Consider the following 17,966-nt stretch of genomic DNA (forward strand, 5'->3'; position numbering starts at 1 on the left):
TAACTCACCGACCTGTCATCTAAATATTAGTGTTTGGGTGAAGGAGAGCCAAACTGAGCTCTGTGCATGCCGGGTGACCTTGGTGAGATCCGTTTGGATCAGCAAATGCTGATATGCATGTTATCGCAGGTTGGCTCAGAGCCTATTCAACTTGAAGGCAGTCTTTGCATCAATGGAAAGCAAAAATCTCCGGTGTATAATGTTATGGGGGGGGGCGAGCTCCCACAGGGTGATCTTGGAGAATATCAATTTATTTAAGGACTGTTCTATCAATATTTTAGATTAAATAGAATGTTCAGACACAACCACATCTACAGTTACTTGAAAAAGACGGGACGCTCTCAATCTAAAGTTTTACAAACAAAATAAAAACCTAAGTCCTTACCTTTCCCGTGATAGCCGACCAGACCTTCAGCGTGTTGTCGTCGGAGCCGCTGACGATCCGGTTCCCACAGAACTGGAGGCAAGTGATCACATGGTCATCATGACCTTTCAGCACCTTGAGGAGATGATGATGATGATGAGAAAGATACAATAAAGAGGACATTAAAAGGGCTGGGTGTGCCATGACAAAGCAAATAACAAGAACTGATAGTGACAGGGGCGCATTTCTGAGTCTTTCTACATCAAAGTGAAAAACAGATGGGAGGAAAATGTCAGCTGGTGCTGAAGGTGTACAAAGCTCTTTTAGAAGTGCTGCATGCTGTGTGTGTTTATGTGCAGTCTCTGCTGTCGGGCCATGGGACTGCCTACTCAGCAAATGACTGAGAATTCAATGCAACAGAGTACAAAGAACACAGGAACCTTGCTCATCCCAATAGTATCACAAAATGACCTGTAGCTGCCTGGGGAAAAAAACCAGCAAAAGCTTTCAAGGTCCATGAAGGACCTAATTTAGCATGCTAGTCAGGCTTTAATATAACCTATGCCCAGATAGAAGACAAGAGGAAACTTTAGATTGAAGAAGATGAACCTGTGCCCCTGCTTTAATTTATTCCACATGAACACTGCAGACGACTCATAACTATCTTTCCATCAACTCCACAATATAGACCATTATTGAACCATTATTCTGTGACTTAAAGCCACTTCATATCTGATCTTCAAGATCAGCTAATATGTGGGGAATTCAAGTTTGAAGTAAAAGTTACCTTGGGTGATTTGAGGTCTCCTCTCCTCCAGTTAGTGTCTATTCTGTGTTGCCTGATGTACGCACTCTTCCAGGGGCTGTGGGTGAAACCAGGCTTGACAATTTTCCTCTTCTTCAAGAGCAAAGGCTCATCAATGCCTGTTTAGAGAGAGACGGCACCGTGTCTGATCAAAACACTTTTTCAGTGCCAAAGGTTATTTATCTAACAATTTCCTGAAAGGAACGTTTATCGGAGTGCTCACACTGGGCAACAGAATGATAACCTTTCACCTGCCTGTGTTGGCGAGTGCACAAGACCCACCTTCTTCCCTGCATTTTTCCCTCCACAGGAGGTTGTCTTCTGCCAGGATGCGCCAGTAGCGACACGTCTGCGCGGCTTGAAGGAGGTCCTTCGGCTCCAGGAATGACAGCACATACAAAGCCAGCTGTTGACAGACGGGGAAACACAGGCAGCGTAAATGATAAAGAAGACAAAGGAAGACATTTTAAATGACAGGCGTTTTAAACGGTATACACATCTGAGAGGGAAAAACTAAAAAAGACTTAAATTACAACGATAAAAAAAAGACCTGGAGACCAAAACTCCCTTCCAGAATAAAGTACTGCCTATGCACAATATTAACAGCTTGAATCAGTCACCTGCTGACCAAGCTGTTCGTAATTTGGAGCGTGGAGCCATCGGTTAGATATGAAACAGTTTTTGAGAGCACAATGAACAACTTCATTAATTAGCTTTTATTATTCTAAGCCTATTCTTATGCTGTTCTTGACAAAAGGGAAAGGGAAGGGAAATTGTATCCACGTTTTTTTATTGGTTCTTTGCATTGTTCCAAAAGCGTGAGGGAATCTTGATTCAAAGAAAATGCATAGCAAATCCAAAGTAACAGTCATGTGTTTAATCGGATTTATCCATTACACATCTTACTATAATGAATAATAATCTATTTTAGAGAAACTGCCCAGTGCTTTTAACATAATTACAGCGTCGAGGAAAAGCAATTCAATTAAAAATTAAAAACATCCAGAGTGCTGACAAAGACATACTTTGATCATCTACAAGTCTTTCTAAATCAACAGTTTATAACTGCTTTCAAAGTTTACAGCAAAAGCTGTTGATAGTTTCGATTATCACTTAATCTCATCTAATTATCAATGTGTCACCTCAGATAGAAAGCAAGGCTCCCACGCAGGATGCCTTGAAGTGATCACTGCAGTAACACTAAGGCTGAAGGGAGTAGTTCATGAGTAAGGATTCCTGTGGGAGCTCGGGCAGCAGAGAATAAGAGCGAGAGAGGGACTCACCTCTTTGGGCAGCAGGGAGATGAAGTCTCGCTGAAACTGCGGCTCAATCACCTGCATCATATGCTTGACTTGTGTGGGCTCACAGCTGTCGATTAACTCATCCAGCGCCAGCAGCTTCTCTGGGCCAGTCCAGCTCTGAAATGTGCACAGAAGTTGAAATATAGTTTAAAGTTCAATGTTTGATGATGCCAGCAGGAAGCACGGTTGTTGCAAAGCAAGAGATGACTGGAAAATACAGAACCATGAACTGAGAAATGAGCCACATATTCCTAAATCCAGTGAAATATTCTTATATTAAGCAAAAACTTCTTTACCAACGGGGTAAGAAAATGTCTCTTGACTAAATTTCTTAAAAACTAGCAAAAACAGTCTATCCACTAGAAAAAACCAAGACTAATTTTTTTTAAACTAGCCTTTTTACTTACTTGGAAATGATTTTTCGCAGTGCATTTCACTTGTCTCCAGTCAAATACAACGTATTAATGCTACAAATGTTTTACTATAAATCACAATGGCATGTGAAACTCCATTCAATCGTTGATTTAAATAACCTGCACACAATTCTAAAGCGTATTTGTCTTATAACAGATAATTGTATTTCTTTTTATTGAGGTCTATCAATCAAACAGGCTATGTTCAATAGGCTTCTTAAAAGTAACTACGCTACTTTTTAAATGTAGGAATTTGCATCACATGTCCTTGGGAAAACCAAACAATTGTAGACAGACTGATGTTCTCCACAGGGCCAGTTACAGATACATCAAAGAAACCGAATGAAACTGTAGTTTCCTTGTGACCCACTAGTGCCAACTTTGTCCTTATTCTTCATACTATGTCACTACATTCTGCAGCTGTAGTATGGTTTTAAGTTATCTAAAGCATTATAAGCACCTTGCTTTTTATGCCGTTTCTTTCACGCTGGTCAATCTTCATTTTGCAGCTCCACAGTATAAACTGTAAGAGGATAAAAGATCTCTGAGGACTTGTTTATCAAAGATGGCAACACTTCCATCAGAACATCGTCTATAGCACAGCAACATGTGGGCGTGAACTGATGACGTCTTTTGGGGTTTTGTGTGATGGTCGTTACAGTTCACCGCCATCTTTGATGCAAACACCCTGGACAACCTGTCCTGTGCGGCGAGTGTTCCCACCTCTCCAGCAGCAGAGTTTATCGAGGCAGCTGCATCATTCCAACAGTCAACACATCAGAGCAAAATGTAAACATCTGGGAGCAGCTTATTTCTTCAACTTCAGCTTTTAGTTGTTTAACAGTTGCTGCTGAATTATAGTCCAACTGTATGTTAATACCAGCAGCTGCAGCTGTTTTGCCCTATAGAGCACTAAACAGTGATTACAGGTTACGATGCAGGATGGAAAGCCTGGCACGTTCACTCCACCTGTAATTTGGGGCGGTTGTGAAACCAACCAGAAGGTTCGGAGACCCCCTCCCAAGCAGAGGACCGTGCACCCCCCACTTGTGTGTTCAACTTTCTCCCACAGACTACTGCATTTCAGTTCAAACAGACTTAACACCCCAGGTTCATCCAACAAAAAAGCAAAAAAGGGAATCTGATATTTGAGCCCTCTAACAGCAAAATGTTAGTTCTTCTTCAAAAGTATGAAACTAAATATATCTGTGACCTCAGTGCTACTGCTGAAACAAGGATTAAAGCCCGACTCTGATATCATGAAGTAAATTGAAAAAAAAAAGCAAACAGCCAGTTCCTGCTGCTGCGAATGAGTTGGTCACTCGCTGCAGCAGGAAAGTCAGACTTCAGCTGTGTGGTCCACTTTAAACTGAGTGACAAGTTGGCAAATAAACTCCTTCCCCAAAGCATTGGTTGACTATTTTTGTTCACCAACATACAAATTATTATTTTTTCCTTCCAGCTTGCGCTCTTCTGCTGCACACACCTTAGTTGGTCTCTCGCACAAACTAATTTGTTCTCATGTTCCTCTCGACACAGAACTTGTGGCTGAGTGTGTGTACCCTTCACGTGCATGTGTACCTCCACTGTTTGGTATCGTGTTGGTGAATCACACTGAAGCTCCCGTGTGGGCCACATTCCTTCGCCCTCCCCGCAGCAGAAGACAAAGCCTTGAATATTTATTGTGATCTTCTGCAAGAGCTCAGGATCCCATAAAATGCTATCTGGGCAGAGCTAGGTAATCGTCCATTGAAGGTTTTTACCTGAGAACTATCTTGTTATCAATTTAGTAGCTGTGTTTTTTTTTCTTCTTACAGTTTATAAGAAGAAAAAAGGTATGAAATCAGGCAGGTATGAAATCATAGCTCCATGACACAGCAGAGTAGGTATTTCAATTGAAACAACGCTAACCCTTCCACCTCCACTTAAACCAAGTTAATCTGGTCCTGCAGCTATTAGGAGACTGTAGGCTCAAAGGTTATTGGAGTAACGCACAAAGGGTTTGAGTGATGCACCTTAGATTATTTGTCTGTGGTCGAGGTAAGTGAGAGCTATGTACCTGCTGAGAAAACCCATGAAAAAGTGAACACTCAGTGGATTGATTTTGTGCAGCCACAGTGATAAAAAGTTGAGGATTACCGCCAGCCACCAAGACATCCCTCACCTGGAAGTTTGTAAAACTTCCACCGGAGACAGCTGGGATTAACAGATCCGTGACTGCAACATTTTTATCATAGGCGGATTTGCTCTCTCCATCCCCCGCTAATATCCTGACTGTGCTGCCAGCTCGGCTGTATTGTTGGAAGAAGATGTCTGCACCGTGAAAACAGTAGGTTGCACAATTTAACAATGTTGTTAACTCGCTCCACAGCTGCAAGATAACCAGTATAGACAACAAGTGTTCAACGCACATATGCATTATTAACGCCGGGCTGCGCGCTGTTGGAGGATCACACGCAAGTCTGTCTAAACGAGTTCAGCATTAGTTTAATCTAAAGAGTCGCTCTGAGCGAGATCTACTTCAACAAATAAAAACCAGTAATAATAAACCACCCACATCCATTCTGATCAACTAAAGATTATAATGAGCATCTGGCAAAATAAGCATAATAGAAATTGTACGTATCATATTATAACTCAATACTATGTTCTTGAAAAGTTGACAATAACAAAAGTGAACTTTGATCAGAATAAGCAGGACTCATTTGAGGGACACTATAAATCCTATTTTTGTCTTTTATTACAGAACTGCTTTGATGAAATTCAGCAGAAAACATTTTGTCAGTTTAATATGACAAATTTATCTGAAGGCTGAGGCAACAGGCTCATTTTTTTTTTAGGCTTTTATTTATTTTCTGTCTCTTTCACACAAATGATACACAATTTAATGAGCTTTAGCATTACATTTTGTTACCTTTTGATGACAATTTTCAAAAGGTAACAAGTCAACTGGCTATAATACCACATAATCCAACAAACATCTGGGAGAGAAAAAAACCTACCAGCGGTAGAATTAAATTATTTCCCATGTATGTCCAACTAATCTAAAGTGTAACATGATGCTGATATGAATAGGCGTTTTTTTACTTTGAGAGCACAAAATACCACAGCAGTATTTTCTGAACAGGTAAAGTAAGGTGTTTCATAGTTGTGTTTGTGTTTTCCAGCAGTTATGTGCGAGCTGGGACTGGAAGAGGGAATGAACAGAATGTAGGTTTGAGGTTTAGTTGCCTGTAAGCTGCGCCGTAAGATTAAAGACCGAGGCAGCAAAATAAACACTGAGGTGTCACGGCTTCAACCAGACATTAAAAGACGATGCATTTATATTCTCTCGGATAATGAAATCCAAGGAAATTCTTATTTGGGAAATTAGGGGGACACAAAGGTTCATATGGTCAGAATTACATCTATTTTGTTGATGTCTGAAGTCATTTGAACTTATGTCTAACAAGATATAAATCTATGTTACGTGGCCTTTTTAGTGGTGGTGTAAAGACAAGAGCTGGTGAAGTTAGCTTCTTTTTTTCCTCAAACTACTTGTGTCTGAGACTGTTAATGAATTGATAATCTTCGATGTGGCTTTAGATGTTGATAGTCAATATGGAGCAGCAGGAAATTTGAATTGGCCTGAAAATGCAGCCAGTCACGTCTTCAGTGACAGTATTCTGGGAAAGAGCGAGCCAGACGTTACTCTTGTAACTTGCACGATGTGCAAAATTGAAGTCAAGTACTTTGGAAATGTCACAAATGTCTTGGCCTGTTTCATCTCAGAAGATACGACCGTACAGCAGAGCAGACAATAAAACATTAGACTTTGATTCAGACTAATGAGTGAAAATAAGTCATACCAGAGTCTCTGGGACGAAGCAAACTATTCCTCAGCTGTACAATGACAAAAGGTCCATAGTTGATGAAGCTTTAGTTTAATGTATTGATTTTCGATGCTTAACAAAAAGAGACATCCATTCCTGAATTATAGCATATGCTGCAACACTTCAGCGAATAATATCAAATATTTTTAAGTATGACATATGGTTAGGAAAGGTTAGTGCAATGTTGCCCTATGTTTTTACACATCTTACATTATATCCTTGTTTAAAAAATAACTCATCAGTATAATGGTGGGTGTATTTATCACAGGTTAACAGGGAACAATGTATATAAATGATTATGAATGCCAACATTTCTTCTGATAAAAATACAGTGGTACGCTCATATTGGACATGTTTTTATTATAATATGTGTGAATATGTGAGTATCATTAAATCTATATGAAAATGTGCAACTACACTATTGATTTTATATTTTGCTTAATTACATTAATTGTTTTATCTTTTAATCACTTTTTTGTCTCATTTTGCGGCTAGACATTGTCATATTATACAATGACAAAGATATTCTAAATCTATTCTATTTTTAAAGTGCAACTCAAGTTTTTATAAGAAATAAAAAAAATACTATTACTAAATACTATTTATACCAACTTGATTTATCACCGACTTTCACACTGCAGTTGTCAGTTTCAGAGCATGCAGAAGAATACCTTAATACAGACCACGACTCTACCCCACTTGTGTGACGCTATACCTCTGCTTTTTAATCTCAAAGGTAGTGCACAGCTTAACCCAATTCCATGCTACAGTACCTATGGTAATGTGGTGGGCCAAAACAACACGGTAGCAATTATCTCCGACACTGAGGGAGCAATGATTGGGCACAACATCTGCTTTTTGATTAGCCTTTGCTTGAGGGTTCAGTGCTGCCCAGGGAGAGAAAGAAGAAGAAAAGTCCCGTGTGCTCACCTGAAATGTTCGGAGCCATTCCTGGAGACCTGTGGGCGGCTGGATTGAGGTCTTTCGTCGCCTCTGTTGGCCCTGACCATTGGCTGTTCTGATGTGGCCAAATGTGGTGGGTGTGCCTGGACATGGGACAATTCCTGTCGGGCTGCAAGTTTCCAGACAAAACAAAACGCCTTCAAATATCAACAGCATACAAGACATTTAGAGGCAAATAGCCCACGGCAGGTAGCAGAGGGGGAGGTGCAAGCACTGCTCTCACGAGGCACAATAACATACACAATGTCATTAGAAAAAAGCAAATGAGACATTTAAAAATTATGAGTTTTAAAACAAAAGCATCAGATTTGCATTGGCAATAGAGTCCCAAAACCTGTTCTGCTGGCAAACTAAAAAGTATCTTTTTATTGTATTGCACTCTCCTAAATTAACTCCTTTCGGTTTTTATGGAAAGGTTAAGAGGGGAACATAGCAGATTTATTGTTGCGGGGTAAAGGGTAAAATCTCCTGCACTTGCTCTACCAAGTCATAATTCATGTAATATAATTACATAACGGAAAGAGTTGGAGAACTATAGAAACACAATAAATAAAAATTAAATATTAAAGCACCATATAAAATGCACCAAAACACTAAAAATACGCTAAATAAGAGAAACACTAAAGCTACAGACTGAATTGAACACTGAATTGATACCCCTTTAAAGCCATTTCAACAAACAAAAAAACAACCTTCTCTATGAAAGGATTATTTGCGGATTTTTAGCAAGGAACGGCTAGCAAGACTGGCAAGCAGACAAATTCCTCTGACTGAAGATTTCAAAATGTGCAATTTCACAGATTTCTATTCAGCCAAAATACTCTCATGTCTGGATGTCAAAACTGGCACATTACTTCAAAAGAAACCCATGTATTATTGTAATTTTAGGGCAGCAGGACAAACCACACAGTGGGAACCCCCTCACAACTCCCTCAGCGCTTTGGATTCTGTTTGCTGACAGCAAAATGGGAAACTGGGGGTCGATTTCATTATTGATTCATTTTTAATGGGGGAGGATACTGAGAAGGAGCCAGTTGTATAGCAACATTTACGGTTAAGTGGTGACGTTGAGTTGGAATTTTAAAAGGAGCTACATGCGAATACATGCATTAAATATTCAGTGCAATAAAAACATCTGGGACTGGTGTCCTGATGCTGCAGATACAATGAAACATGAAGCATTGTTCTCTTTGAGGACACACACGGTATCTTTGTTTTTTAACCACAACAGTTTTGATTTCCTTTCATGGTTGGCTCAATTAGTATATGTGCAGCAGATGGGAAAACAAAGGCAGGACACCACAGCCCAAAGAAAACGGATGGAGGCTGCATTTCTACCCTTGTGCAGAACACCACCTTATGTTTGAAAAGGGAAAAAAATAAAAATAAATAAATAAAATCTCCAATTATACCTTGGATATTCTGGACCTTTGCAGGGCTTTTTTCCTGAAGGGAAAGATCGGACCTCGGGGCCAGGTTCCAACTTCCTCTTCATCTGTGAGAGAAATAAAGGGGGGGAAAAAAGGTTATCACTGGAGGAGTGTACATTTAGTCACATAAAAATGTAAAAATTAAAAAAGGGGGGGAGTGAGTATATTGACAGAGAACGCCAGACATAGAAAATTGCTTTTGCTAATTACAGACTTTGTTGACATTAAGTCTGAAATAAAGCACATTAAAAATACAAACAGCAGTATAGCAACAACTAAATGGTAGATTCCACTTATTGCACTGCGGGTGATTCAATTTCCCATCATGTTCCGTAACAAAAAAGACAAAAAAGGTGTGACCCACATGCAGATAAGACACCCAACATCGTGGAGATAATGGCAAACAGTCAGCAGTTGCGTTCCAGTGCTGTGCTTAACTTTGTTTTCCTCCTCAACCATGATAACCACATGAAGTGAACAGTGATCCCTGGGCAACCAGACGTGCAATAATATCCAGAGGCAGACAAACACATTCACACCCTAACTCCAAGGATACAGCCTGTACTTGCACACATAATAAGCACAATATATGAGAACTCTTGCAGGGAAAGTATGGAGAAGGGTGGGGTGGGGACATTCTTTGACAGTGTGAATCATAGAGACACTTCACATACAAAAACAAGCTAGTCAGTTCTTTGTTATTCTCCATCACCTGCATATGCGCACACCACCCTGTCTCTGTTACCACCTACCCCGCTGTGTGAACAAAGGAGTGTGTGTCAAGGCCTGGGCAAGGCAATTTTCTTCATCCCATGCCTGCTACACTCTCTGGCAAGACTTCACAACGCACATGCAAGTGATCACCATCCCCTCGCCAGGCTCTGATGAATAAACAAGCTAGCTGAATAAGTCAACACTGATTTCTTTTTTTCTTTCCCTTTTAGTGTCCAGTCAAAATAAGATGCAGAATATGACAAGCTGCCCCTGGTATTTCATTGATTATGACCATTGTTAAGGAAAAAAGCTTTGCTAAATTTGAAATAAAGCCACGGATTAGCAGTGGCATATTCACTTATAAAAGCAATCAGTTGTCATTAAAAACCATTTTTAAATTTCCACTGTGTGTCTCATTCTCACCCTGGGGGCTCGTGGGTTTTTTTCCCCACATCCAAGTACAGAACTTGTGGCAAAAATTATATGGAAGCTTTTGTTTACAGTCCAGCTAGAAACAAAACTTGAGTCGGAAAATGATGCCAATAAGGTGATGAAATATAGAAACCAGAAACTGAGGTTCGTTTAATTTCCCCTATGACGCAAACTGTGTTATTTCGATGCAGGTTTGCTATTGCATGATTGTATGCTGCACAGGAAAAAACAACACTGGACACTTGACTCCATACTGTCTGGCTCTACAGTGGCATGATTACACGTCTACCTCAAGATGTGTGCTTTTTTTCCTCTGTTTGTCACTGTAATTTGGTGAAAGCTTGGATGTGTGTATTTGTCTTCTGTGGTTTAAGCTTCATGGCCACGTGAATGTTGAGAACAGCGAGTTGGTTGCAAGATGCAAGAGACTTTTCTTTTCCTTCTTTTTTTAACTCTATAACCTCAGAATTGGTGAATCGTGAGCAGGATATCAGCAAAGACATCCATGAATTAGTAATAAATATTATATCCCAACCTCAATATTTAATAAGGATTATACATTCAGTTTGCTATAATTACTGACAGACAACTGAAGCTTACACAGGCATGTGTGCATGATAAGAAAACACCTGCAGGTTAAGTGTCCCCCTGGACATCACTCTGATCTGACCAGTGATTTGTGAGAATTTCCCCAGAACTCAGCTCGTGTCAAGCTGCTTAAAAGGTCTAAGTGGAAAGCCATAAAACTTCAACTAATTCATGAGAGAAATGTGTAGAGATGCCCCCAGGAAATCTGGCAAAAGCAATGTAAACAAAATACAAGTGTTTAAAAGGCTTGGGTGAGAGCGTAGCTTTTGACAGACTTGTTTATATTTGAAGCTTGCTTGATTAAGGGGAGTCGTGCGACAATCACGGCCGTTAAGACCCGGCTCTTAAACCCAACCGCCTTGTTCTTTAAGCGGTGATCTCACTGCAATGGCAGTTCAGTAGCCAAGGAGAACCTGGGTGTGTGTATGCATGCGGTGGGTGGGTGTGTGTGCGTTTCAGAGCAAGAAAAAGAAAAAAGGGGAAGTACTGGCTGGCCTTTTCTCTGTGTGTGTGTGTCTGTGTAAGAAAACCTCAAACTAAACATAGGCATAAAGTAGAGAAAAGAGAGGAGGGGAAGAAAAAAAAAAGAAGCGTAACCAGCCTCTTCTTGTGTTTCAGCCTGGGAAAAAGTAACCAGAGAACACGGTGTTTGTAAATCACTACCAATGAGTTGTCCCTCCCCCCCTCGATGGATCCCCTTTCCCTATCTGACCGAAAGCACGACAGATGGATAAGAAGATGGTTAATGATATTTTAAAGATGGCAATCGCTCTCACATAATGTGGTGGCTACATCTTGCAGCATCAGTCACTTGAAAACTCTCCTATTTTTCAAACAGTGCTTCAGGCAGTTGTTTTTATGAGCTTCCCAATGAGATGCAGAAAAAGACTTGCAAGCTACGAAGTGACCATTTTGAAAGGAACAGCCAAGTTTAGGAAACCCCAAATGCAATCAAACCAGAAGAATGGGTTTGAATTAGTCCCCCCCCCCCCAAAAAAAACAACTTTGTTTCCACTGGTGCTGCTAAATGTCAAGAGTGGCCTTTACGTATTCAAGCTGTACAGGAAAACTTCAATTCCATCTCAGAATGACAACTTTCACTAAAACAGATGAAAATACACTTACGCAAACATTTACAGACACATACTGACTCAACCCACTGACTGAGCATGCCATAAGGATTGGCCGAGTAAAATCGGCCATCATGGATGATATTTTAAAGCGCATTTACATGTTTAACAAGCTTGTTTACATTAAACTTTCTAAATGATAGCTTCCCTACCATACGTTTTGTTTATACTCTGCATTTCGGTTTCAGGGAGTATCATCGTGTGGGTGCAATCCAGCCTGATTCACCCAACATCCTTGAGTATATCCAAGCCTACCTCACACAGTCTGACACAGTGACCCATTATCTGTGGCTGGAGCCTGAGGCGAGAGCACAATGTCACAGAAAAGGCTACTCCAACAGGCAGAGGCAGACCGATCACAAGCGTGCATCTCAAACAGTCACTTTGGTCAGTGCAAGATAACCAGTGCCGCATAATGTACAATTATAACAAACCCGGCGAGCGGGGCAGGGTTGCAGAGGGAAACTAACTGCTGCAAATGACGGCACATAAAACAGCCAAAGTCCTGCACACGAATGAAGGCAATATCAGTCGTGGAAATGTAGAATATTCTGCGTTATACCACACAGGGAGAAAGGGAGGACCACAGTTGGCTGCAGGCGCAGAGCTGTGCATGGATGAGGGACTGTAGAGATCTATATTCCTTACACAAACCTGACTATTTTTTTATCCCACACAGATAGAGCCAACGCAGATCACAATTAAAATGGCACGTTTATTTAAAAAAAAAAAAAAAAAAACACCAGAAGTTACTATGAAGGGAAGGGATGCCAAAACGCAGCGTTGTCTTTACAACGTTTAACGGTGCTGTAACATAATATTAAGGCCCAGGCAATTAAAGAGGCGTCTCTGGGGGTTTCTGCTTCTGCTGCTCATCCTCCGCAGTGGCCGCAACAATCTGCCGTGAGAGGCGCGTCAGAATAATGTGGGCGACAGCGCGAGGCAAACACTGAATAATGACAGATGAGGATGTGCTGGAGGTGACACGGCGGCAGCACAAATCCTACTTACTTTGTAGAAAATCATCTTTAAAGTGCCGTAGAACCCCATCCTTGTAATCTGGTGTGTTTCTCCCCCCCTCCACCCTCCTTTTTCTTCTTCTTCTTTTTTCTCCCCTTTCCTTCAATGAAAAGCGGTGAAGTCCAAATGTGCGGGCGAGGTGTGGAGATCGCGGAGACGGCAGGAGGGCAGCGCACTTTCAGGTAAATCCGTCTGCGGTGTGGACATGCTCGGGCACGTCACCGGGCTGCCGAGCGAGCACTGTGTTCCCACGATAGAGGCATTCGCAGAGGGGGCGAGATATTTGGAGAAAAAAAGAAAAAGAAAGAAAAATCTCCTCCGTGGCACGTCGACTTAACTAAAAGAGGGGGAAGATTGGGTCGATTGGGGGGAAACAATGCGATGCGACGATTCCGGAGGCTTGTGCGCCGTGCAGCCTCGCAGAGCAGGGAGTGAAGAGATGAGGGAGGAAGAGGGTGACACTCGCAGGGAAGGGGGAGGAGTGGATGGAGAGCGTCACAGCGCAGAGCAGTGCCCTCTTCCTCTTCACAGGCTCCTCCGAACAGGATCGGATTACAGCCTCCCCGGTGGACGCGGCGGAAATGGTGCAGTCCTGCATCCAGAACCGTGTGCAGCGCATCCTCTGCGACCCGGGAGCCGCCAGCGCGCCTGAAGCCTGATTTATGGTTCCGCGTTACACCAACGCAGAGCCTACGCCGTAGGCTCTGCGTTGGTGTAACGCGGAACCATAAATCAGCCTTGACGGTTTCTCCGCATCAAAGGAGACCCCACTTGTTGCAGAAAAAGCACAACATGGGAGGCAATCTCACCTCTAATTGCATGAAATGGATTAAATGGAAGAGTATGCGTTTAAATGCAGACTTCTTCACACAACAGATGGGAATATTCTTTCTACTCACTACATTTTTTTATAGTCACCAACGTTCTGAATATTATAGAAAATCAGGGATACCTACTAATACGACGGAGAATTAGGGCCAAACTAAGAAAAAAAAAAGGGATATTACGAGAATAAAGTCATAATTTAATGAGAATAAAGTCGTACAATTACGAGAATAAAGTCATAGTGTTGCGAGAATAAAGTCGTAGTGTTGCGAGAATAAAGTCGTAATATTACGAGAATAAAGTCGTAACATTACGAGAATAAAGTCGTAATTTATGAAAATAAAGTCGTAATATTATGAGAATATAATTTATGAGAACTCTAACAGGAAGAGCATCTTCTCCCTGTGTTAAAATGAGGAATATTGAGCATCATGTGAAGTTATATTAATAATATATTTAATATTACGACTGTATTCTCGTAATATTACGACTGTATTCTCGTAATATTACGACTTTATTCTCAAAATATTACAACTTTATTCTCAAAATATTATGACTTTATTCTCGTAATTTTACGACTTTATTCTCATATTATTATGACTTTATTCTCGTAATTTCCTTTTTTTGTCTTAGTTTGGCCCTAATACTCCGTTGTATACTAATACTACTACTACTACGCAAGTTTATTTATATAGCACAATTCAACAAAAGGTAATTCAAAGTGCTTTACATCGACATTAAAAGCGGCAAGACACAATTAAACAGTAAATAACAAATAAAATGAGATAAAATTATGAGAAAAGAAGGTAAAATAATAAAAAGCACAAGTTGCTGAAAACTAAAGGCAGTACAGTACCCGAGGTACACATCTCATTCGCGGTTTTCAGAGAGTATTTAATTTAAGAGTACGCTTAAATACTAAATAAATGAAATAAAATGATAAGAAAAGAGGTAAAATAATAAAAAGCACAAGTTGTTAAAAATAAGGGCAGTAGAGTACAGCAGGTAAGTATTTAATTTAAGAGTACGCTTCAGTAAACAGTGATGTTTTTAGGCCTGATTTAAAGGAGCTGACAGTTGGAGCAGACCTCAGGTCTACAGGAAGTTTGTTCCACCGGTGAGGAGCAGAATAACTGAACGCTGCCTCACCTTGCTTGGTTCTGGTTCTTGGGAACCACAACAAACCAGATCCAGATGAACCTCAGGGGTCTGGGAGCTTCATAGGAACTAACAGATCAAGCATGTATTTTGGTCCAAGACCATTCAGGTCTTTGTAGACCAGCAGTAAGATTTTAAACTCTATCCTTTGACTCACTGGAAGCCAGTGTAGTGATTTCATGACCGGTGTAATATGGTCCAGTTTCCTGGTGTTTGTAAGGACTCTGGCGGCGTTCTGGATCAGCTGCAGCTGCCTGATGGATTTCTTGTTAAGGCCTGTAAAGATGCCATTGCAATAATCCAACCTACTGAAAATGAATGAATGAATACGTTTTTCCATGTCTTGTTTAGACAGAATCCCCTTAATTCTAGCATTGTTTTTAGGTGGTAATAGGCAGATTTAGTGATAAACTTTAGATGGCCTTTGAAGTTCAGGTCTGAGTCAAAAATTACACCAAGATTTCTGGCTTTATTTGTAGCTACTACTACTAGTACTGTCATTTAGCAGACGCTTTTATCCAAAGCGACTTACATCTGAGAAAACAACACCAGCACAACACAAAATCCCATAGGAGGGTTCAGCTGGATAAGTGCCGGTCAGACTGCTGAGAGTCCAGTTGGACACAGGTGCTGTCACGCCATTACTAGAATATATATATATATATATATATATATATATATATATATATATATATATATATATATATATATATATATATATATATATATATATATATATATATATATATTTTTTTTTTTTTTTTTTTTTTTTTTATTTGCATTATTATTATTTTTTACCTCAAAATATTAGGACAACTACAATCAAATGCATGTCAAGAATATCCTAGATACCAGAAATATTCGCAAATGCATACATTTTGCAAGGCTGGAATCGGAGAATACCACATTCAATAGATTATCCTGACCCTGAAGTAGATAAAAAAAAAAAACTGTTCAAGTATCTCTATCTTGTTCAAGAACAGTTCATGCCTCATAAAATGAGGATTCACTATGCAACATCTTTGATAAGACAGTGCAACATGACTTTGATGGGTGCTTGTATTTACAAATTGTGAATTATCTGAATTTGCATTTCAGCACCTGCACTCATCCATATGTAAACACACCAAACTGCATTGAAGAAAACATGGATATACAACATCCATGTCCAGAGATCTCATGCCTGAAAACATGGGAATCGATCCATGTATGCTGCAGCTGCTTATCTGCAGGTCAGTATTTTTATTTGCATGGCTGACTGCGCCTGCCCACTCAAGAACCATATGCACTTGTGGTAGCTTCACAACATATCTTTAAAAAAAAAAACAAAAGAAAAAAAAAGTGAGAAAAGGATAAAATAGCTCATGATGGCAGCTTTAGTTTGTGAATAAATTAACACTTTGCTGCAAGTGAATGCAAACTGTCAAACCTTTAAATGTTGTTTTAAAAGGAACCATCACGGAAATCACCAATTATGGCGCTGCTTTAACTTTTGTTTAAGTACACCGGATTTGCGCACCAGGGGCTGTTTATTTTATCACTTTAGAGAAGCGAAGAGCAAACATTTATCCATTAAAAACAGCGGCTGCTATTTATAGTCAGTGGCATTCAGTGTAGTTTAAATGTCGCTGGAATCCAGTAAACAATAGTTTATATCCTTAAAACCCTTTAAGTCTCCCCATAAACGGTGATGTGACTAGCTCTGCATGGATATATAATAACACCCAAAAGCTGTACATTTGCAGATATAATTACATTTAAAAAATAAAGATTTAATTTCACATTTTGCAGCAGAGTTTATGCAGTATGTACATTACATAAACTAAGTATAAACTCCTACAGGGGAGACTGCTTTAAAACATTTTTACAATGGTAAACTAATTTAAGTGGATATTAACATCAAAACCAAAGCAGCTCAAAATACTCAGGAATGGCCTCAAATGGTTTAACTGTTAATAGCAAATGCATACCACCTTCGAGCACACCATTAGTTTCAAAATTAAATCAGTATTTGCTTTTCTTGACCACCACAAGACATCATCATTAGACCACTGAATCAAGGGATACACTGCAGGGTCATGGAGAGGGCTGTATTCACAGATGAAGCACTGAGATCTGGCAGATTAAAACGGAAAAAAAAAACCTCCTGGCTTACACCTGTAATAACTCTGTGACCTGGCACAGGGAGGGGATTTCAGAGTTTGCAGAAAAAAGAAGAGCAAAAAGGAGGAAAAAAAATCTGTCAGTTTGCCAGGAGTATTGTGAGAAATTAGGAGATAAAGATATTAATGTGATTAGAGACAGCCCCAAAGGCTTTACGCAAGCCAATTAGACTACATAAAGCAAACAGCAGCAAGTGAAAGTAACATGCAAGAATTCTTATTTGAAAAAAAGAAAGAAAAAAAAACAAAAAAAAAACGTAGTCTGTTGCGACTTCAGCCTTTTAGTCACCTTCTCAACACCGTAGACAAAACAGTTCAAAAACAGAGGCCAGGGTGCATGAGACAGAGCGTCTGGAGCTTGGTCTGTGTGTGTTTAAGGTGGCTCTCATGGGGAAGGCCCTCTTGATACTCCGTGCCGGTGCAACCTTTACACAGCATATTGGAATGCTTGGCATGCACTGTGGCCTTTGAATAAGCCACGGCCTCCTTTGTCGTCCTCTTCTGCCGGTTGGTAAAGCATTAACAGGGCCCCCCTCCCTATCCCCACCCCTGATACCGACCTCCCGCTTATCAAAACCCAAATCTGGCTGGTGAGACGTGACGCTGCACAAAGCTTATTTTTCTTAGCATCTAGTTCATACTAATCAAACGTATTCAGGAAACATTCCCATCAGGCACTGGGTACGTTCGCTGTAGTATTTAAACAGCAAGGGACATATAAAAATACACCATATTGTAGCTTGTGGGGAAATGCAAATGTCTTTTGACTCCACAAATAAAAAGCATTGC

At 40.3% G+C, this 17,966-nt stretch overlaps 1 protein-coding gene across 4 annotated transcripts in view; it reads right to left on the bottom strand.

The window, feature by feature from the left end:
• fbxw7 (F-box and WD repeat domain containing 7) overlaps positions 1 to 17,966 on the bottom strand; it is a 117,335-nt gene that overhangs the window by 13,205 nt on the left and 86,164 nt on the right. For all 4 annotated transcript variants that reach the window (XM_061718602.1, XM_061718594.1, XM_061718588.1 and 1 more), the window contains 6 exons: positions 9,131 to 9,213; positions 7,686 to 7,827; positions 2,453 to 2,587; positions 1,452 to 1,575; positions 1,152 to 1,288; positions 386 to 499 (listed from right to left, as the gene is read on the bottom strand). In XM_061718602.1, coding sequence (XP_061574586.1) covers positions 386 to 499; positions 1,152 to 1,288; positions 1,452 to 1,575; positions 2,453 to 2,587; positions 7,686 to 7,827; positions 9,131 to 9,213 — 735 coding nt within the window. The remainder of the gene's footprint in view (positions 1 to 385; positions 500 to 1,151; positions 1,289 to 1,451; positions 1,576 to 2,452; positions 2,588 to 7,685; positions 7,828 to 9,130; positions 9,214 to 17,966) is intronic.

The sequence above is a fragment of the Cololabis saira genome, chromosome 1 (genome assembly GCF_033807715.1).
Source record: "Cololabis saira isolate AMF1-May2022 chromosome 1, fColSai1.1, whole genome shotgun sequence".
In the NCBI taxonomy this organism is placed as follows: Eukaryota; Metazoa; Chordata; class Actinopteri; order Beloniformes; family Belonidae; genus Cololabis; species Cololabis saira.